The sequence below is a fragment of the Leucoraja erinacea genome, chromosome 36, assembly GCF_028641065.1.
Source record: "Leucoraja erinacea ecotype New England chromosome 36, Leri_hhj_1, whole genome shotgun sequence".
In the NCBI taxonomy this organism is placed as follows: Eukaryota; Metazoa; Chordata; class Chondrichthyes; order Rajiformes; family Rajidae; genus Leucoraja; species Leucoraja erinaceus.
In genome coordinates, this window is record NC_073412.1 from 4436752 (window position 1) to 4459721 (window position 22970).

The 22970-nt window shown below is 40.2% G+C and overlaps 1 protein-coding gene across 1 annotated transcript in view; it reads left to right on the plus strand.

Moving 5' to 3' along the window:
- Positions 1–21723, plus strand: part of LOC129713462 (sorbitol dehydrogenase-like) — a 25394-nt gene extending 3671 nt beyond the window's left edge. Inside the window, exons 2-10 of the mRNA XM_055662507.1 lie at positions 2840–2904; positions 4931–4964; positions 7462–7626; positions 7951–8110; positions 9239–9357; positions 11245–11310; positions 14157–14338; positions 15793–15914; positions 18422–21723. Of these exons, the coding sequence (XP_055518482.1) occupies positions 2848–2904; positions 4931–4964; positions 7462–7626; positions 7951–8110; positions 9239–9357; positions 11245–11310; positions 14157–14338; positions 15793–15914; positions 18422–18587 (1071 nt within the window). The 5' untranslated portion in view covers positions 2840–2847 and the 3' untranslated portion in view covers positions 18588–21723. The remainder of the gene's footprint in view (positions 1–2839; positions 2905–4930; positions 4965–7461; positions 7627–7950; positions 8111–9238; positions 9358–11244; positions 11311–14156; positions 14339–15792; positions 15915–18421) is intronic.
- Positions 21724–22970: the final 1247 nt, after the last annotated feature.

The following is a 22970-nucleotide window of genomic DNA, read 5'->3' on the forward strand; positions in this document are numbered from 1 at the left end:
ACCCAGAGAGGTGTGAATGTATGGAATTCCCTGCCACAGAGGGCAGTGGAAGCAAGGTCACTGGATGGATTTAAGAGAGAGTTAGATAGAGCTCTAGGGGCTATTGAAGTCAAAGGATATGGGGAGAAGGCAGACACGGGTTATTGATAGGGGACGATCAGCCATGATCACAATGAATGGAAGTGCTGGCGCGAAGGGCCGAATGGCCTCCTCCTGCACCTATTTTCTATGTTTCTAATAAAGGGGTGGCGCAGCAGTAGAGATGGTGCCTTACAGTGGCGGAGACCAGGGATCAATTCTGACTACGGGTGCTGTCTGTACAGAGTTTGTATGTTCCCCCTGTGACCGCGTGGGTTTCGTCCGGATGCTCCGGTTTCCTCCCACATCCCAAAGACGCGCAGATTTATCGTTTTTTTTTTTAAATTAGAAGTACGGTAAATTACAATACTACACAACACATATATCTTAATACATTTCTTGTTCCGCTTCATTTTTTTTTTGAGCTTTAAGAAAAAGATAGAGGTAAAGAAAGTAAAGAAAGTGCGCAAGAGTCGTGAAGTGCAAGAGTGTTGGGAAAAGAAAGCCCCTTGGATAAGAAGTTAGAGAAGGAAGTAAAGTGAGAAAGTAGACCCTAGAAAAGAAAGAAAAAGAAAATAGGAACAATTGCTCTATTATAACATTAAACTCCGCAGAAAGGGGACTACCAACCAAGTCTGTTTTTGTTGTTTTACCTCCCGTTACCAGGTCCTGATACCATTTATTTATTTTATTTTTTTAATTACTATTGCACCTCATACTTGTAATAGGTCCAGAAACATAGACCACGTCTTTTGGAATTGGTCTGCTTTACCTGCTAAGAGGAATCTCATCTCTTCCAGATGTAATGTTTCAATGTGGGCGCATTTTTCCAGAATTTAAGTATAAGCTTTTTTCCCCATTATTAGCCGATTTATAGGTTCATTGGCTTCTGTAAGTTGTCCCTAATGTGTCGTAATGAACTAGTGTACGGGTGATTGTTGCATGACATGGACTCGGCGGCCCAAAGCAACCGTGTAGCTCGAAACTAAAGTAAACACCATGTGTAAACACCAATAGTTGTTTCCAAACCAGAGATGTGACAATCTCCTGCAGTTGTCTCAGAGCAATTGACAGATTTGTAGGTAAAGTACAAGATATTTAGAGGCGAATATACATGAAATAAAACTTAGAGGAGAAATAACAAGGGGTTGGGCACATTTTAATTTTAGAAACTAGATTTTATTTAAAATGTGGATTTGTAGTGAATCTAAAAGGCAATGCAATTATAAAATCAGATGTATTCTATTCAATGCAAATGATTAGGGTGGAGAATGGAGACCAGTAAATACAACTCTCTGATATAGGGTGATGCGGGTGGTTTGAGAACCGGTTTCAGACATTCCAAACGGGGTGTGGGACATCACATGATTTTGGAAAGACAGAAATTGTGAAACTGGTCCTGTTGCATTTTCAAACAGTGAAAATAGTTTCACTCTTTACCTTGCATACATTTGAAATGGCTTGATTTTGGTAAAGAGATCAAAGCAAAGATACAAGAACATGCAGATGCTGGAATCTTGAGCGAAACACAAAGTGCTGGAGTAATTCAGCACCTGTGGAAAGAATGAATGAGGGAATTTCAGTCTGAAGAAGGGCCCTGACCCGAAACATCACTTATCTATTTCCTCCACAGATAACCATATAACAATTATAGCACGGAAACAGGCCATCTCGGCCCTACAAGTCGTGCCGAACAACTTTTTTTTCCCCTTAGTCCCACCTGCCTGCACTCATACCATAACCCTCCATTCCCTTCTCATCCATATGCCTATCCAATTTATTTTTAAATGATACCAATGAACCTGCCTCCACCACTTCCACTGGGAGCTCATTCCACACCGCTACCACTCTCTGAGTAAAGAAGTTCCCCCTCATATTACCCCTAAACTTCTGTCCCTTAATTCTGAAGTCATGTCCTCTTGTTTGAATCTTCCCTATTCTCAAAGGGAAAAGCTGGTCCTCATCAACTCTGTCTATCCCTCTCATCATTTTAATGACCTCTATCAAGTCCCCCCTTAACCTTCTGCGCTCCAGAGAATAAAGACCTAACTTATTCAACCTATCTCTGTAAGTTAGTTGTTGACACCCAGGCAACATTCTAGTAAATCTCCTCTGTACTCTCTCTATTTTGTTGACATCCTTCCTATAATTGGGCGACCAAAATTGTACACCATACTCCAGATTTGGTCTCACCAATGCCTTGTACAATTTTAACATTACATCCCAGCTTCTATACTCAGATGCTGCCTGACCCGCTGGGTTATTCCAACAGTTTGTGTTTTGCAGAAGTTGTGTTTTAAAAAGGAAACCTATGAACAATTGAGGTACATAGGTTTAGAGGGATAAGAACCAAATGGGATTAGTTTAGATGGGGAATCTAGGTCTGCATAGATGAGTTGGGCTGAAAGGTTTGTTTCCATGCTGCATGGCTCTATGCCTCTGTGAATGTGGGCAAAAGAAAATGAGAAGAATGAAAGGAGTTCATTTGATCATAGTATTTTAAATTTAGTTCAGGCCTCACTCATTGTTTTAGTCCATTATTTATAACTAGTGCACAGATCTCTGTAATTGGTGAAATGCATCTAAATTCCTATTATGCTTCGTTCTTGTGTAATATTATTTAAATGTTTCTATTTGGCAAAAGCACACATTTCGGGCTTCAGCTCAAGGATCCGGTTAGTAATAAAAGAGCCTTTGGACTCATTTAGAATCGGTCATTGGCTGAGGGTACAAGTGAACGACAAACATTTTTAATCTGCAGGATTGAAGATGGCGCAGCATGAAAACCTGTCTGTGGTGCTCTATGAAAAGAATGATCTGAGACTGGTAACTAATTTTTATCTTATTTCATTTTATGCCTTAAGAACTACAGAAAGTGAGATGAATAAAACTGATTTTTGGAGGGGGACGAAAAATACAGAGGCAGTATATAATTGAACTTTTTCCTCATTGATAATATATGATCAAGCTTCTTGTAACATTCTAAATTTGACATAAATATTAGAGGATTTTATTTTATTTTGGTAATTACTAGAACATTAAGGCCATAAGTGATAGGAGTAGAATTAGGCCATTCGGCCCATCAAGTCTACTCCACCATTCAATCAAGACTCATTCCTAACCCCATTCTCCTGCCTTCTCCCCATAACCTCTGACATCAGTACTAATCAAGAAAGATAATTAATAAAGTTATCAAATTCTTACCTTGTTACTTTAAAATTGAAAAGTGAAGGATAGCGTGTTCAGCTACATTTAATATTAAACACTTCGGAATGGATGTTGGATATTAGACATACATGAGAAGATGTGTCGTCTATTAGAACAGTGGCAGGGAAATGGTCTGTACATGGTTCTTTGATTTTTAGCTGAAAAAAAAAATTGGCAGTATAACTATCACATGTTTGGCTTGTGCAACAAGCTTCATAAATGATCCCACTTGTTCCTAGAACATGTTCACACATTAACTTTGTAAATATTTGTCATGACTGCGATTAGATATCAAAACTCTGGTTAAAAAAAAGAGATCTTTTGTTGTCAAGATATTAAAGAATTCATTAAAAGAATATCAAAACACACTTACTACAAATACTTATTAGTTCTCGGTACCATTAATAATTTTGTAGTACTTAATACTTTATGCTATCTAATATGCTACATACAAAGGGTTAGATTAACATGTTTAAAGTAGGCTTGTTAGACAGTGCTGGAGAATTTTTTAATTGTAAATTAGGGTCTACAAAATTGTAAGATTCAAGAAAAGAATGCTGGCTCTGCAAACTGTTGGGGCGTGGAATGGTAGAGCAAAAATAACTTCTATAAGTCTTCACACGACCCTGACATTTTGTTCAAATGGGACACATCAAAGGTTTGACAATTGTTAGAACTGAGAAGGTAAAGTTTTGGTTATCTCTAATGTTTGTTCACATTTCTGTTTTGAGAACTGAGAACCTAAAGATGTTGGGGAAGGGACAAGGGGTCACAGCTTAGGATAAGGGGGAAATCCTTTAAACCGAGATGAGAAGAACTTTTTTCACACAGAGAGTGGTTCTCTGGAACTCTCTGCCAAAGGTTTAAGGCCAGTTCATTGCTATATTTAGAGGGAGTTAGATGTGGCCCATGGCTAAAGGGATCAGGGGGTATGGAGAGAAGGCAAGTACGGGAATTGAGTTGGATGATCAGCCATGATCATAAGAATGGCGGTGCAGGCTCGAAGGGCCGAATGGCCTCCTTCTGCATCTAATTTCTATGTTTCTAAGAACAAAGTAAGGGTTTAAGAAAAATGTCTCATAAGAAGTTGTTAAGAAACAGAACATTTTACCAGAAATTATGTTGGAAGTTAAATCCTTTGTAGCAATTAAAAGTGAAGGAAAAAATATCTAGAAAATAATACCTCTTGCTAGTAGTCTGTGAAAGCACAATGGAAAGAGTCTTGTATGCAACTCCTGCTAGTCTCAGTGAAGACATATCAATCCCAACCCCCCCGCCCCCGTAAAATTTGCTGTAATTCATTCTCTCTTACATGCCTATGAGCACCAAAATGTACAGATTTTATAGCTTGCAAGGTGATATTGAACCATTCAAATTAATGGACTTAATTGCAAGATGAAATACAAATGAATAACAACGTTCATTTCACTCGGCTCAAAATCCAAAAGACTAGAACCATATCCTAATCGCAATATGGAGGTAATTCATAATTGCCTTAAAGTTTCAAATAAATAAACATGGGTGCCCTGTACTGCTTATCATTCCACTTTATTTGTGACTTAAATTAGAGGTTATAATATTTGAGACAACCAACATGGTTCAAACCTTTCTCAAGTACGCTCCTTTATCCTTGTTTTATTCACAGGAAAATCGACCAATTCTAGAACCAGGTCCTAACGGTAAGTTTTTCATGCCTTAATAATTCATATACTTGTCACTGAAACTTAAAATAAGTATACATTAAATTTTGGGCTATAATATATAGACGTCTAGTTCGTGACTAAATTCTAAATCGAGCTAAATTACTGAATCTGAAATAAAAATTGAAAGCACTAGAGATACACGGCAGACTAAGCAATAACTGTGGAGTGTTAAAACTTGACAATTCTGGTTCTGTCTGTGCCCAAAAGCTTTTCATCTGTATCATCATCCAGTTCTAACCTCCCAATTAATAGCCTCCAATTTTTTCCGCTTTTAAGTAAACCTCCCTGTTAGATAATGTAATCCTGAGAATTTTTTTCATTTTTGTGCAAAACATTTTACTGTCTATTGAGAAATCTAAATCTAATATGAGGGGTGCAGCTTTTTGTGAAAGGTTTAATCTGATGGAATTCCAATACAATTAAACTATTAAGACAATCACTCAGGACTGCAGCCATGTATAGTTAGATTTGAAAATGCAGAACTGTGACGTTCAATCTTTTGTCTCAGTGCATTTTATGACTAGCAGGAACAAAATGACTTCTAATCACATTTTCTTGAGAAAGAAACTGGGCAACTGTATTTATCAAAATGTTAAAATTGTTTTAAAAAATCGTTTAAAATGAACTTACTATTTGACTGAAGGATTATGCTATACTAAAATGGCACCAATATAAATTTGTATCACCCATGGATAGTTTTGTGAATTGCACCTTTGACTAAACCCTTACACTGTATGTGGTCTGATGTAGGCATTATTAAGATGATTCATTTCTAAGACTTAGATAAACGTAGGCAATTAAATTTGTAGCTCGAAATGTACATCTTGCCTTTGCACAACATGGTAAAGAATATGTTAAGCTTCACTATGCAATGTTTACCTTATTTAACTTGGAAATAAATTGTTTCTAATTATTTTCTTCGGAAGACTAATCTTTTCACAGCTTTTACTGCCTATCTCATGGGTTGGTTTCAACAGTTTCTACATGACTACCTCTATCTGTGTCGACCAGAAAAAGATTTCAAGCCGGTTCAACAAAAAGTGACCTTTATTTGTACAACGCCTTCACTTAGCGTGAATATTATCAAACAAAATCTGACTCAAAGCCACAGGAGAAGATATTGGGGAAGATAACCAGAAACATAGTCATGGGTATGTTTTAAGGAGTGCATAAAAGAAGGAATGAAAGGCCAAGATGCAAATAAGTTGATGAGGAAATTCCAAATCTTATGCAACCAGAAATATGGCCACTCATCAGATTTGGAAAGAACGGACTTCCTTGAGGTTTACATGCCTGAGGGTGATAAAGAGTATACAGGGATTTGAAACCACAGCATAGGTGAATAGGACCTAAAGCACAACACCAATAGTTTTGGATACCATAGTTTGGAAGCAATAAGATCAAAGCTAACTAGAAGTAGATCGGACAAGGGATGTCTCAAGGTATTAAAGCTTTGGACTGGAGCTGCAGCAGTAGAATTGATGCAGATACATAGTTGAGAGATGGTTTGGCCATTAGGGCTCTTGCTTATTCCATGGATATAGAAACATAGAAATTAGGTGCAGGAGTAGGCCATTCGGCCCTTCGAGCCTGCACCGCCATTCAACATGATCATGGCTGATCATCCAACTCAGCATCCCGCACCTGCCCTCTCTCCATACCCCCTGATCCCCTTAGCCACAAGGGCCACATCTAACTCCCTCTTATATATAGCAATATAGTATATTATATGTACTAATAATCTTCTCTAGCAGTTTTATATTTTGGCAAGTTTGTAACTGCTTTATTCAGATGCACGGGCAATGACTAGGGAACTTCTCTCAGCCTGATAATTGGGTATAAGTGAAAACTCAAAAGATATAATGATGGGGTTAAGTTGGATGCCATCAGCTTACATATGGACAATGATACTGTATTTTCTTTTGAGAGAGAGGATTAGCAGAGATAACAGTGTTGGAAGAGAAAGCTGAGTAGGTTAAGAGAAACACAAATGGAACCAAATGAACGTCTTCCCACCCAATTAGACAACAGTTAGGAATGATGTTGTTAGACATGTAAAAAAGCTTCAGACTGGCCAAGAGGATGAGAAGGAATAGATCATCTGTGTCGCAATCACAAAGAATGCCATTAGTGACATTCATAAGAGATGTTTCAGTTCTGTGGCAGAGTTGCAAACCTGATTGGATCCGAATCAATGGTTCTTTGAAATGGTGAGTTGGTTTACTTAATTCTGTATTATTTACAGCCTCTGGGGCTACAACATCAGCATTCTTTCAAGTGTGTTTTACTGTATTGTGACAAAGCCTTTTGTTTTAACGTCGTGTGAGTGTTTTCTCCTCAAAAATCTAACATTAAAGTTCTTTATTTTGACAAATCGTTTCTACGGAGTTGCCATGACGTCTCTAACTGGGGCCAAAGTTGATATACAGGATTTACGAGATTTTAATTGTTGGTAATTATGCGGTCCTTTCAGACGTCTTGCTGAAAATGCATTCAGTCGGGATCTGTGGCTCTGATGTCCATTTTTGGCAAAATGGAGGAATTGGAGATTTTATTCTGAGAAAACCAATGGTCCTGGGACATGAAGCCTCAGGAACTGTGTTTAAAGTGGGATCTGGAGTCCAACATCTTAAACCAGGTCAGTCACTAATCCAATAAGTATTATTATGACGACAGATGCCAATGTATGTGAAGATAGACACAAAAAACTGGAGTAACTCAGCGGGACAGGCAGCATCTCTGGAGAGTAGGAATGGGTGACGTTTCGGGTCGAGACCCTTCTCCAGTCTGAAAAAGGGCCTCGACCCGAAATGTCGCCCATTCCTTCTCTCCAGAGAAGCTTGCTGTGTCTCCAGCTTTTTGTGTCTATCTTTTGAGGTAATTTGCTCAGGGTATGATTCACACGGTATATCACTATATTGCTGTGTTTACATTATGTGATCTAGCATTATCTCTACTACAGGTGACAGAGTTGCAATTGAACCGGGGGTCCCAAGGGAAAATGATGAGTATTGCAGAATTGGACGGTACAACCTCTCCCCGTCAGTTTTTTTCTCTGCAACTCCTCCTGATGATGGGCAACTTTGCCGATACAACTTGCACAATGCCAACTATTGCTACAAGTGAGTTTTACATTGAGAAATGATCCTGGCAGTTTCACTCAGTTGGATGGAATGTTCAACCACTCCCATGTGTGAATACTGTAATCTTTTGCATATCTAAAATTTTAATCTGATCGAATTCTTATTTATCCCAGCAAGTAATAAAGAAATGGGAATTCAGGTTTGAATGATCAGCTTTTATTGTGCTCTTCTTAAAAGAGTGCACCTTGCACGCATATCTGAGTTTAATGTAATTATGTTTTCAAAGCTATCTCACATTATTTAGATGAGCATTTAGAAAACAGGAATAGATCGTATGAATTTATGAAAACAAAATCATGTTTGACATTTCGGTTGGAATATTCTGAGGTTGGAACAAGTAGAAAGGTTCAGGGTGAACCATTTCATGTGGTGTATTTGGACTTTCAGACGACCTTTTAATCGTGTCACACAAAATATAACACAAAATTGGATTGGATTGCAAAGGGGAGGGAAATTGTGCTGATGATCCGAGTTGAAGGTTGGTTAACAGACAGAAAATAGAGTAGGAAATAATGTGCCCAATTGTGGATTGGGAGGCTTTGTTCATTGTGGTGTCACATGGTTTGTCGCTGGAGGCCTAGGTTTTCACAATCTATACCAATGTCCCCTGTGCTGTATTTCCATATTTGCTGATGATGCAAAGCAGAATTGAGAAGAACATGCAGAAATGCTTCAGGGAGATAACACCAGATTATGAGATGAGCAAAGAGCTAAATAAATGAAGTGAATAAACAAGGTCATGGTGGATGGGATATAGTGTGGAACAATTTGAGTTCATCCACGTCAATTATTTTAAAACCCACTTTGCGTTAAAACCATGGAGAAATTGAGGTTAATGTTGTATTTCAGAAATTGGTGTCCAATCGCAGAAACGCCTATTAGAGTTGAGATGGTGAGTTCCGTGTGCAATTTTCCATCCAGGATATATGAGGTCTGTCCAACAATCTGGTCTGGATACTTATTGAATGAAGCACATGATCACATTGAATGGCGGTGCTGGCTCAAAGGGCCAAATGGCCTACTCCTGCACCTATTATCTATTGTCTATTGCTCTGTTTCAATCATGGTCATCTTTTGACAGGAAACTTTTATGTTTGCTCATTTCAGGCTCCCTGAATCTGTGAGCTTTGAAGAAGGTGCCTTAGTTGAACCTCTTTCCGTTGCTATTCATACCTGCCGCAGAGGAGGAGTAACAATTGGCAGCAAAGTTTTTATATTAGGAGCAGGTAAGCAGTTAATTGTTTTAGTTTAGTTTAGAGATATAGCATGGAAACAGGCCCTTCAGCCCACCAAGTCCACACCGACTAATGATCACCCGTACACTAGTTCTATCCTACACACGAGGGATAATTTACAGAAGCCAGGACAAGGGGTCACAGCTTAAGGATAAGGGGGAAATCCTTTAAAACCGAGATGAGAAGAACTTTTTTCACACAGAGAGTGGTGAATCTCTGGAACTCTCTGCCACAGAGGGTAGTTGAGGCCAGTTCATTGGCTATATTTAAGAGGGAGTTAGATGTGGCTAAGGGGATCAGGGGGCATGGAGAGAAGGCAGGTACGGGATACTGAGTTGGATGATCAGCCATGATCATATTGAATGGCGGTGCAGGCTCGAAGGGCCGAATGGCCTACTCCTGCACCTAATTTCTATGTTTCTATGTTAAGCCAATTAACCTACAAACCTGCATATCCTCGGAATGTGGGAGGAAACCCATGTGGTCGCAAGGAGATCGTACAAGCTCCATACGTATAGCACCCGTAGTTGGGATCCAATCCATTCCTCTGCCACTGTAAGACAACAAATCTATCGCTAGCCCCCACTGTGCTGCCCCAGTATAATTAATTACATAAGAGATTATTAACATTCTTGGTGTTTCAGTTCCTTTCTTATCTAATTTTGTAATTTTATTTTGAAACCCCAGCACGAGTTAGTTTGCACAATCAGATCTGTTTGGTTATCTGCTTTACTGAATATATGGTGCCTCTCAAATTGTCACTGTGTGCTACTTTGGAGGGATATAATCTATTGTTACTTGCATGTGTGGACATGTATTGAAGGCCATAATCAATACAAACTAAACTTTACATAGATCGTATTTCTATAATTCATCAAATGGAAGTAATTCTTTGTTTAAGAAGGAACTGCAGATGCTGGAGAATCAAAGGTTACACAAAAAAGCTGGAGAAACTCAGCGGGTGCAGCAGCATCTAAGGAGCAAAGGAAATAGGCAACGTTTCGGCACGGAACGTTGCCTATTTACTTCGCTCCATAGATGCTGCTGCACCCGCTGAGTTTCTCCAGCTTTTTTGTGGAAGTAATTCTTTCTTTGTTTATGGCAATTTTAGGCAGGGGAACATAGTGAGTTTTGTTCCCAGTCGAGATCACGAACCCACAGTCTAATCAGATGGTCACGTAATTATTCACAGGAAATGTTGATCAGATGTTTCAGGTTGCTAATAATAATTCCCTAGGACACAAAGTGCTGGAGTAACTCAGCAGGTCAGGCAGCATCTCTCGAGACCATGGATAGGTAACATGTCAAGACCCTTCCACAGACTGCTTGTAGGGGGGGGGGGGGGGGCAGGAAAAGAAAACTGACAAGGGGAGAGGCAGGGTATAGGTAATGGGTTGATATAGACGAGGGTGGTTTTGACGGGCAGATTGGAACAAAGGCCAGAGATAAGAAGATGTGAGGTGAGTTTGAAAAGTTGTGTATTGTGAAGCCAAGGGGGGTGGAAGATTGCAACCTGCACCTGGTCCGCCCTGTTTTGACTAATGCAATCAACTCGACGTGCACAAACGGAAGATCAAATAGAACAAGTTGTCCAAAAATTTAGAACAAGTTGTCCAAAAATTTAGGGTGTGCACGCCTCACGAAAGAGGAAGTGAAACCAAGGCAGGAAAGTGGTGGGGGGGGGGGGGTGGGGGGGGGGGTGGGGGGGGGGGGGGGGGGGGGGGGGGGGGGGGGGGGGGGGGGGGGGGGGGGGGGGGGGGGGGGGGGGGGGGGGGGGGGGGGGGGGGGGGGGGGGGGTTTGGAAGGAGAGAAATTTAGTAATTCGCCCTCTCCTGGCCAAATGAGTTTCTAACATGTCTTTTTTTTTTATATTTTAAGGAACAATTGGACTTGTGAATCTCCTTGTTTGCAAGGCCATGGGAGCATCTCAGATTTTGATCTGTGGTATGTTGTTTGTCATCATTTGTCATAAGTACACAAGAAATTCTAGGACAAAAGAATGCTCTTAACTCATTGCGTGCTTTCAGAACCTATGTTCTTTTATGCAATACAATTGTTTATGTAGTTGATGAAACTTTGACATGTGGGAGAAAACACATAACACATATATATCGCCCAACACCTCTGCTCAATTCGCAATAACCAACCTGATCTCCCGGTGGCTCAGCACTTCAACTCCCCCTCCCATTCCGAATCCGACCTTTCTGTCCTGGGTCTCCTCCATGGCCAGAGTGAGGCCCACCGTAAATTGGAGGAGCAGCATCTCATATTAAGCTTGGGTAGTTTACACCCCAGCGGTATGAACATTGACTTCTCCAATTTCAGGTAGTCCTTGCTTTCTCCCTCCTTCCCCTCCCCTTCCCAGCTCTCCCACAGCCCACTGTCTCCGCATCTTCCTTTCTTCTTCCTGCCCCCCCATCCCCACATCTGATGAATGCGTGGATGATTTTTTTCAAGGTCGTCGCTTTGGAGGAATGGTTTGATTTTAGCTATTGTACGAAGCTGGAAGAAACTAGCTTTTACCACAGAGTTGACTTGCTTGTCAAACTTTAATACAGTCAAATATCACGGCAAAGTTTTTGACGTGCGGTTTGACTAAGGGGGTTAGGCTTCCAAGGCTGCCTGTTATCGTTTTATGGGGTCGTAAATGCCGAGTAGGATGACCTCAGACTTGCTCTCGTTTAGTTGGAGGAAGTTCTGTGGCATCCAACATTTTATGTCCTCGAGGCAGTGCTTGAGGCTGATTAAATTTGACTGGTTGTAGATAACCATAATCTATTGTGTTCAAGAAGGAACTGCAGATGCTGGAAGATCGAAGGTACACAAAAATGCTGGAGAAACTCAGCGGGTGCAGCAGCATCTATGGAGCGAAGGAAATAGGCGACGTTTCGGGCCGAACCCCTTCCAATCTATTGTTCCATAGTCCCGACCAAAAATGTCACCTATCCACATTCTCCAGAGATGCTGCCTGACCTGCTGAGTTACTTCAGCACTCTGTGTCCTTTTATGTAAACCAGCAAATGCAGTTCCAAGTTTTTTTATTCAGCCATAAATATTGCAGCCTGAAATATTTTGCATTTGTCCTGAAAGGTAGATTATACAGTGCCCTTCATAATGTTTGGTACAAAGACCCATCATTTATTTATTTGCCTCTGTACTCCACAATTTGAGATTTGTAATAGGAAAAAAATCACATGTGGTTAAAGTGTACATTGTCAGATTTTAATAAAAGCTATTTTTATACATTTTGGTTTCACCATGTAGAAATTACAGCAGTGTTATATACACAGTCTATAATACACAGGGCACCATAATGTTTGGGACACAGCAATGTCATGTAAATTAAAGTTTTATTTGCATATCCTTTGCACGCAATGACTACTTGAAGTCTGCGATTCAAGAACATCACCAGTTGTTGTGTTGGGTGTCTTCTCTGGTGATGTTCTTCCAGGCCTGTATTGCAGCCATCTTTAGCTTATGCTTGGTTTGGGGGCTAGTCCCCTTCAGTTTTCTCTTCAGCATATAAAAGGCATGCTCAATTGGGTTCAGAGCGGGTGATTGACTTGGCCACTCAAGAATCGACAATTTTTTTAGCCTTGGAAAAACTCCTTTGTTGCTTTAGCAGTATGTTTGGGATCATTGACTTGCTGTAGAATGAACTGCCGGCCAATGAGTTTTGAGCCATTTGTTTGAACAGATAGGATGTGCCTATACATATCAGAATTCATTATGCTACTACCATCAGCAGTTGTATCATCAATGAAGATAAGCAAGCCAGTACCTTCAACAGCCATACATGCCCAGGCCATAACAACCCCCCACCACCATGTTTCACAGATGATGTGGTATGTAGTAGCCATGGAAATCTGTCACTACAGTATGCTTTGGATCTTGGGCAGTTCCTTCTCTCCTCCATAATTTGTTCTTGCCATCACTCTGATATAAGTTAATCTTTGTCTCATCTGTCCACAAAACCTTTTTTCCAGACTGTGGTTGCTCTTTTAAGTACTTCTTGGCAAACTGTAACCTGGCCATCGTACATTTGCGGCTAACCAGTGGTTTGCATCTTGCTGTGTAGCCTCTGTATTTCTGTTCATGAAGTCTTCTGCGGACAGTGGTCATTGACAAATCTACACCTGACTCCTGAAGAGTGTTTCTGATCTGTCGGATATGTGTTTGGGAATTTTGCTTTATTATACAGAGAATTCTTCTGTCATCAGCTGTGGAGGTCTTCCTTGGCCTGCCAGTCCCTTTGCGATTAGTAAGCTCACCAGTGCTCTCTTTCTTATTAAGGATGTTCCAAACAGTTGATTTTGATAAGTCTAAGGTTAGGTTTGTTTCTTGTTTCTCAGTCTCATAATGGCTTGTTTGACTTTCATTGGCACAACTTTGGTCCTCATGTTGAGACTGGAGGAAAGACCAGGTGCTGAGAGCTCTCTTATACCTGCATTAAGGAGGCATTTAAACACACCTGAGCAATTACAAACACCTGTGAAGCCATGTGTCCCAAGCATTATGGTGCCCTGAAATGGGGGGGACTATGTTTAAACGTTAATTTCTACATGGTGAAACCAAAATGTATAAAAATACCCTTTAATGAAATCTGACAATGTGCACTTTAACCACATGTGATTTTTTTTTTCTATTACAAATCTGAAATTGTGGAGTACGGAGGCAAAGAAATAAATGATGGGTCTGTGCCCCAAACATTATGGAGGGCACTGTATACTGCCATTGTAAGGCTTTCCCAGATGTAACCCTGGTAAAGGAAACACGCTACTCTATTACAGATCTGTCACCAAACCGACTGAAAAAGGCAAAGCAGATGGGAGCTAATTTCACCATTGCCGTAGAGAAAAACACAAGTGCCAAGGATCTGAGCCAAAAAGTGAAGGAAGCCCTTGGTGGAGCAATGCCTGATATATCTATTGAGTGCACTGGGGCGGAAATATGTATGCAAGCGGGTATTCATGTGAGTACCACCGAGTATTAAATTACCTATGTAATTTTAAAGAAAATGATCTCAATGAATTTGGTCAGTGTGCAATATAAAATACGCAACAGTGAGTGGAAACAGTTGTTTAGCTGGCTTAGCAGCTGAGCTGAAGATGGCATATCCCTTTTGTTAGCTATCAGTTGCTGACCTCAAGAGTTCAGGGATGATTTTGCCATGTTGAAAAATGACAATTTAGCCATTTCCTACCAGATTTCCAAACAAGACCTGGTCATGTCACCCCCCCCCCCCCCCCCCCCCCCCCCCCCCCCCCCCCCCCCCCCCCCCCCCATCCATCCAGTTGCCATGATATAGATTGCAAAGATGACATGAACATATTCTGGGAGGTAATAACATTCCAATGACAGCATCAAAGTTCGTTTGTTTTAATACGTCATTAATTCTGAAGATGTAGATGCTACTGGCCTTTTACCCTGAGAAAGTAGCTTCTTCCTGCTAGTAATTTCTTTACATAGAACATAGAAATTAGGTGCAGGAGTAGGCCATTCGGCCCTTCGAGCCTGCACCGCCATTCAATATGATCATGGCTGATCATCCAACTCAGTATCCCGTACCTGCCTTCTCTCCATACCCCCTAATCCCCTTAGCCACAAGGGCCACATCTAACTCCCTCTTAAATATAGCCAATGAACTGGCCTCAACTGCCCTCTGTGGCAGAGAGTTCCAGAGATTCACCACTTTCTGTGTGAAAAAGGTTCTTCTCATCTCAGTTTTAAAGGATTTCCCCCTTATCCTTAAGCTGTGACCCCTTGTCCTGGACTTCCCTAACATCGGGAACAATCTTCCTGCATCTAGCCTCTCCAACCCCTTAAGAATTTTGTAAGTTTCTATAAGATCCCCTCTCAATCTCCTAAATTCTAGAGAGTATAAACCAAGTCTATCCAGTCTATCTTCATAAGACAGTCCTGACATCCCAGGAATCAGTCTGGTGAACCTTCTCTGCACTCCCTCTATGGCAAGAATGTCCATACTTCACAGTTTACTAAATTATAACCCATACTTCACAGTTTACTAAATCTACACAGATTTATGTCCCAAATTACTACGTTTTTGATCTATGTGATATATTCTTGATCACTGACATGAAAATCAGCCCAGAATTGACGAGCCATCTTGTTCTTTCAGTCACAATCCTGCATCCATTTGATGTACTCCTACTTAATCTAATATATTATTTTATTTGTGGAAACAGTTGGATGATTTTGTAATATTTCTGTATCCTTTATACGAAATTTAAAAAGCATGATTTGTAATAGATTTTCACAAAGGTATGTTGAATAAACATTTCTGTTATCTAATCATCTTGATTATAGTTGCATACATTGGAAGAATTTTGGCACGCATTTTAATGATTACTGGAAATGTTGAATGAAGATTTTAATTTATCAAGTGTATTTTGCTTGCTTTCACAGGCAACAAAGTCTGGCGGCGTTTTGGTTCTGGTTGGTTTGGGCAAACCTTTTGCAAATATTCCAATATTAGAAGTGGGAATTCGTGAGATAGATATCCGTGGGGTATTCAGATATTGCAACACGTAAGTACTAAATAACAATTCATACATTCCATAGTTTCAATAGGTTTACAATGAACTAGTGGAGAATTTTCCTGTGCTTCATTTAATTCACATAACTTCACCAGAGGTCTTTCATGTTCCAAAAGTTACATTTGCCAACCAGAAGAAAGTTTCAGATGTGTAATTTCTTCAGCATTTTTGATCTGACAAACTCTAGTTGATAAATACAAATAGTCATGTAACTATCTTAGAATTGTTTGCAACTGCCCTATTTGCAATAAAAAAACGTCTTTCATCATTTAGAGTTCTGCATGGAACTTACTAATATAGGCCCTTCTGCCCAACTTGCCCATTCTGACATTGTTGCCCCATCTACACTAGCCCCACCTGCCCGCGTTTGGCCCATCTTTAGACCTTTCCGATCCATGTTCCTGTCCAAGTGTCTTTTTTTAACCTTTGTCTCTTAGTTTGTTTTACATCAAGGCTGTCTAATGAAAGGGATTAGACATCGCCAGAGGGAGGGGTAAAGATGAATATAGCCAGGAGAGAGAAGTTCAGAAGAGAGAATGGGACAGAAGTGTGTGTTGATAGATTCAGATTCAGATTCAATTTAATTGTCGTTGTCAGTGTACAGTACAGAGACAACGAAATGCATTTAGCATCTCCCTGGAAGAGCGACATAGCAAACGATTTGAATTAAAAAAAATAAAAAGTGTCCGGGGGGGGGTGGTGATTGGCAGTCACCGAGGTACGTTGTTGAGTAGAGTGACAGCCGCCGGATAGAGTGGAATGAATGAGGAAGAGAGAAGGAATGGGCGAAACATAGGGATGGAGTTAATGCTTGGGTTATGTTTGTGCATCATTTTTTGTTGTTCTGAGGTTTAGAGATGCAGCATGGAAACAGGCCCTTCGGTCCACCGAGTCTGTGCTGACCATCGATTCACACTAGTTTTATGCGATCCCATCCCACACACTAGGGACAATTTACAGAAGCCCATTAACTTAAAAACTTACACATCTTGAAATATATCAGACTTTACAGTGTGGAAACAGACCCACAGTTGTTTTTTGCAGAATGGTGGACAATGTGGTGTGAGGACAAATGCTTGGACTAACTATCTCAACCTGTATTAGTGACTCTGGATATGCATCTCACTTGAGTGCTTCACTTCCGTAGCCGTCAAACAGATTGATATTTTTGCAGCAGTTTGAATCAATTTTTACGTTTGTAGACAACACAGCTCGGAAACATCGGAAACAGGATAAATAGATTGCAAGTAAACAAAACAGGCACGCAAGTTGCAGAGAAATGTAACACATACTGTCGAAGTGTGAAGTGATACTCATGGTAAATGCTTAGGGAACTAATTGGCACAATGGCCTGGTATGTAAGTGGATAAGTCCTTGAAAGTGCCAAATTGGGAAAGCAGATGGGATCTTGGGATTCATAAATAGCGACACTGAGTACAAACTCAAGTAAATTATATTAAACTTGTAAAATAAACATTTTACGACATGAATGTGGCATCCAAAACTAATCAGTTAACTGTCAGAAGGACGTGATGGTGGGGGGATTATGATTTTTTTTTAAGGCAGAGGTGGATATGTTATTAGTAAGCAAGAGGGTGAAAGGCAGGAGTTGTGATCACAAGTAGATCTGCTACAATCAAACGAATGGCCTACTACTGCTTTTAATCCATGTTTGTATGATTGATTTTAAGGAGGAAGTATTTACTGTAAGAGTGAAGAACAAGACTAACTAGTTATCTTAGTGATGTGCTTCTAGCCACAGGCATCTTTAAACAGAAGATTTTAATTTGAGAGGGGATCTTATAGAAACTTTCAAAATTCTTAAGGGGTTGGACAGGCTAGATGCAGGAAGATTGTTCCCGATGTTAGGGAAGTCCAGGACAAGGGGTCACAGCTTAAGGATAAGGGGGAAATCCTTTAAAACCGAGATGAGAAGAACTTTTTTCACACAGAGAGTGGTGAATCTCTGGAACTCTCTGCCGCAGAGGGTAGATGAGGTCACAGTTCATTGGCTATATTTAAGAGGGAGTTAGATGTGGCCCTTGTGGCTAAGGGGATCAGGGGTATGGAGAGAAGGCAGGTACAGGATACTGAGTTGGATGATCAGCCATGATCATATTGAATGGCGGTGCAGGCTCGAAGGGCCGAATGGCCTACTCCTGCACCTAATTTCTTTGTTTCTATGTTTCTAATTTAACAATAGCTTTGCATCTGAATTGAAAGAAAATTGGCTCATGGGCTAAATGGACAACGATTCTAGGAAAACACCCATTTGTCCTAAACTTTCTTTTGCTTGATGCCATCTTAAACCAAATGTGAAACACTTTGGAAGTCTTTTTTTTCCTTTTATTGAAGGCTCTCTGTAGCTGTTGTTATTTCATTGTGAAGCTAATCTGTAGTTCAAGTGTGATAAATGGAAAATAATCAAGGTGAAATAATCTCTCCATGGCTATGTAAAGTTATACATTGTTATCTTTCCTTGGTTCTGATTGATCTAGGTGGCCTGTGGCAATTGATATGTTGGCTTCAAAGAAAATTGATGTGAAGTCTCTGGTCACACATCGCTTTCCCTTGGAAGAAGCTATCAAAGCTTTTGAAACCACAAAGGAAGGTGTGGGGATCAAGATTATGCTGAAATGCGATTCCAGCGACCAGAATCCCTGAAAACCTTTTTGTGTATTTGCTTACAGTTATCACTACTTGGCAGTCAATGACCGATTTGAGATTGGGAGAGGTATTTACAAAGGTGATTTCGCAGATAATTGGGCACGTAATGTACAAAAATGACCCTATTAGTTATACATTAATGGCTACTTTTATTTTAAATCGCATCAATTACATGCAAAGGAAAATCAGGGATTAGTTTAGATGCCATAGCACCCATTAAATAATGTTCTAAACTCCTCTTCCCGAAGTCAAGAATGATCTCATTGCTTGACGTTTCTGGCTAATATCTTTGCAGGAAATCTATAGCTGGGGCAGATATCGATAGATTGGGAGAATGGATTGATTGGATTCCCGTGTCCTTCTGTGTTGGCACTTTGCCTCCGCCTGGTTCCATTGAAGAGATATAAAGTGCTTGGTGTCTTCCTGTATGACTCTCCATCATTTTGGGAGGCCTCTGGCCAAAGATTCCCATGAATGTGTGAGGCTGTTTAAATTTTTTTCCAGCAAGCACTGACAACATCCTTGAAACATTTTCTCAGTTGTGATGGAGAAGGGGGTAGAGTGCTTGTTTTGGGTATCTGGTGTTGGGCATTACTTTTGATGTGTCCCTCTCACTGGAGCTGGTTGAACATGATCGGAAACGTAATGCTGGAGATGTTGGCTTGACGGAATCCATTGATAATGGATTTAAAGATTTGTGGAGGCAGCATTGTGTGGTACTTTGAATTGCTTGCTGCAGTTTGTCTATGTCTCCAAACTAAATAGGAGTGTAGGGAGGAGCAATGTTTTCAGTAGACCGTAACATTGAGACCAAGTCAAGTTAAGTCAAGTTTATTTGTCACATACACATACGAGATGTGCAGTGAAATGAAAGTGGCAATGCTCGCGGAACAACAAAACAACCAAACAAATTATAAACACAACCATAACACACATATTATTTTACATAATAAATAATAGAAGGAAAAACGTTCTGTAGAGTTAGTCCCTGGTGAGAAAGGCGTTTACAGTCCGAATTGCCTCTGGGAAGAAACTCCTTCTCAACCTCTCCGTTCTCACTGCATGGCAACGGAGGCGTTTGCCTGACCGTAGCGGCTGGAACAGTCCGTTGCAGGGGTGGAAGAGGTCTCTCATGATTTTGTTTGCTCTGGAGTTGCACCTCCTGTTGTATAGTTCCTGCAGGGGGGTGAGTGAAGTTCCCATAGTGCGTTCGGGCGAACGCACTACTCTCTGCAGAGCCTTCTTGTCCTTGGCAGAGCAATTCCCGACCAGGTTCAATGTCTTGATTGTCAAACACCCTGCACTGAATAGCAACCAAATGCACCCATTCTATAACGAATGACAGTTTAGATCAGCGGTTCCCAACCTTTTTTTGGCCATGCCCCACCTAATCACCTCTAAAATCCTGATGCCCCCCCCCCATGTGGTGATATATAATTCTTATCATTTAAAAAGTGAACTCCGTTTCAGCTGAAGAAGCTTAAAACGCCAATACCTTGGTTTAAACAAGCTTCAAAAGAACATGGCATCCATGAAAAAGAAAAATGAAATCAACAAAAGACAGTTAAAGTTCTGAGCAAGAAATTACTAAAAAATTGTTTTAAAAAATCAAACAAAAATTTGGACCCAGACCTCCTCAGTCGCGCTCAATTGCCCCCCTTAAAAATCAAATTGCCCCCCTGTGGGGCGTACGCCCCACGTTGGGAACCACTGGTTTAGATTGAGATAAAGGGTAGCTACTTATAGTGGGGTCCAGGTGTCACTGCAAATTATGTCAATGGAGTTAATTGCTTATATAGACCAAGTAACCAACTGCACAACTTGAACTTTGCTTTTAGCTTTTTTCTAGATCATGTACTATTCAGGCTCCTGAGTGCAAATTTTAATAATTTTAATGTAGCATGATGTGGGAATTCTTACTGTCCATAATAACCCTCGTTATTATGGACCTCGTTATAACCAATATTGGTTATAGCACATGGAGTGTCCCCACAGCAATCAAACACCACTGTCTCCTGAAGAACACAAGCTGCTGTGGAAGATCATGGAAATTGACAAGCAATCGATCTTCGATCAATTCTTGTGCAGTGATACTCTATTGAACAACGTAACTAACAGCTTTTTGGCACACAAAAAAGCTGGAGAAACTCAGCGGGTGCAGCAGCATCTATGGAGCGAAGGAAATGGGCACAGTTTCGGGCCGAAACCCTTCCTCAGCATCTGCAGTTCCTTCTTGAACAGCTTTTTTGGCACTTTAGCTTTCAGCAACCAAAATACGTTTTTTGCTGGTCAAAAGAACTTTTGTTTTTGAAAACAACTTGTTGTTTCATGGAGTGAACTGTAGCTGGTTGGAGTGAATTCCTTACTCGATTATAGTGGGCAATCTGCAATAAGGGACACCATGGTCTGTTATAACGAGGGGTATGTGTATTGCAATTATGATATTATGAGGGGAGAATCAGTTTGGTCAAACAATGGAATTGATGTTTCAGCTTCTATGATATAATAATTGTAAAATATTGTCTCATAATTAATTTGAAGATAAAGTAAGGAAATAAAGATAGTTTGTAAAGATAAATAACCTGGACTTTTATGTCAATGCCTTTAGTTCTCAATCACAACACATCTCTTCTGTATATAAACTTTCATAAACTATAGCACACTCCTTCGTCTCCTGCATAAAACTCCATAAATTTTGGAAAGAAATCTTTGAAATCTTGACAAAACTATTTAAAATTAAATTGGACCCCAGCATGGAATTGATTATTTTCGGAACAACGGAAGCCTGCTCCGAGCTAACTTCGTTTCAAAGACGTTTCCTTAGCTATGGCTTGATCATGGCAAAAAAAATGTATACTCAAATTTTGGAAACATGCACCCACCCCAAACGCTTAAAATGTGGATCACAAGCATGTCTGAGATGCTACATCTTGAAGATATGAGATTGGTCCTAGCAGGAAAATCAGAGCAATTCTTAAAGATATGGTCTCCTTTCATCGATTTATTACAAGCATAATATGGTGCACCACAACTCTAGAAGTTAACCGTTTCTGAACTGGGTGAGGGGTGTGGAAAGATATGAAGTAGGTATATCCCATTTCTGTTTTTTCTTTTTTCCTTTTTTTTTGTTTTTTACAACTCTATGGGGTTTCTTCTCTCTATTCTTCTACAAACGACACATCACTATTTCCCTTACTCTTTCCTTTACTCTCTTTTTCTTTCTTCTGTGACCTCTCTATTGTTAAATTTAAAACAAGAAGTTGTACACGAAATGTATTATGTCGTATGCCACGGTTTATACTACTGTACATTGCTTCTAATAAAAAATACAAAAAAAATATATATAAACTTTCATAAAAATGTATGAAATGCAAGTCAAGATTCGAGATTCAAGAGAGTTTATTGTCATGTTTAATAATAATAACTTAATAATAATAATAATAACTTTATTTATAAAGCACTTTAAACAACTGCAGTTGCCACAAAGTGCTGTACATGAGAACTCATGGACAAGAAGTTATTACAAACCATTAAAAACCGTAAAACAAAGCACTATAAAACAGTAAAAATTAAAAGACATTAAAAGCACTAAAAACAGGAGCAATGTCTCAGCCAGTGTCGAAAGCCAGAGAATAAAAATGAGTTTTTAGGGTGGATTTGAAGATGGACAGTGAGGGGGCCTGTCTGATGTGCAACGGCAAGGTGTTCCAGAGTGCCGGAGCAACAACAGAAAAGGCTCTATCCCCTCTGAGCCCATGAGGGGTCAGGGGTCCCAGATAGGACCCCTGACCCCTCACCTGACCCCTCATGTCTGCTGTGGCATAGCTGCCCTCTTACCTCCATGCTACCTTCATGGATCACCTCACGTTCCTTAATTTCCTAAATAATCAAAGTCAATCTCTCTCTCTGATTGAATATGCTCACTGGCTGAGCCTCCCCTGCTTTTATGTGGCAGTAATTCCAGGCACTATCTACAAAATGCACCACGATTGCTCACACAAGCAAACAAACAATACCTTTCAAACTACCACCAAGAAGGACAATAGCAACAGAGATACAGGAACACCTTCACCTGAAGAGTGGATACGCAAGAAGACAGCAGTTGCTGGGGAAAAAAAGTGTTGGAGGAACTCAACTGACCAGGCCATATCTGTGGTTGGAATGGACAGATGCATTTTGGGTCTTCTTCACCTGAAGACTTCTCTCCAAGTCAATTAGCGTCTTGAATATAATCATCATACCTTTATCATTAGGTAGACAAAAATGCTGGAGAAACTCAGCGGGTGCAGCAGCATCTATGGAGCGAAGGAAATAGGCAACGTTTCGGGCCAAAACCCTTCTTCAGACTGAAGAAGAAGGTTTCTGAAGAAGGGTTTCGGC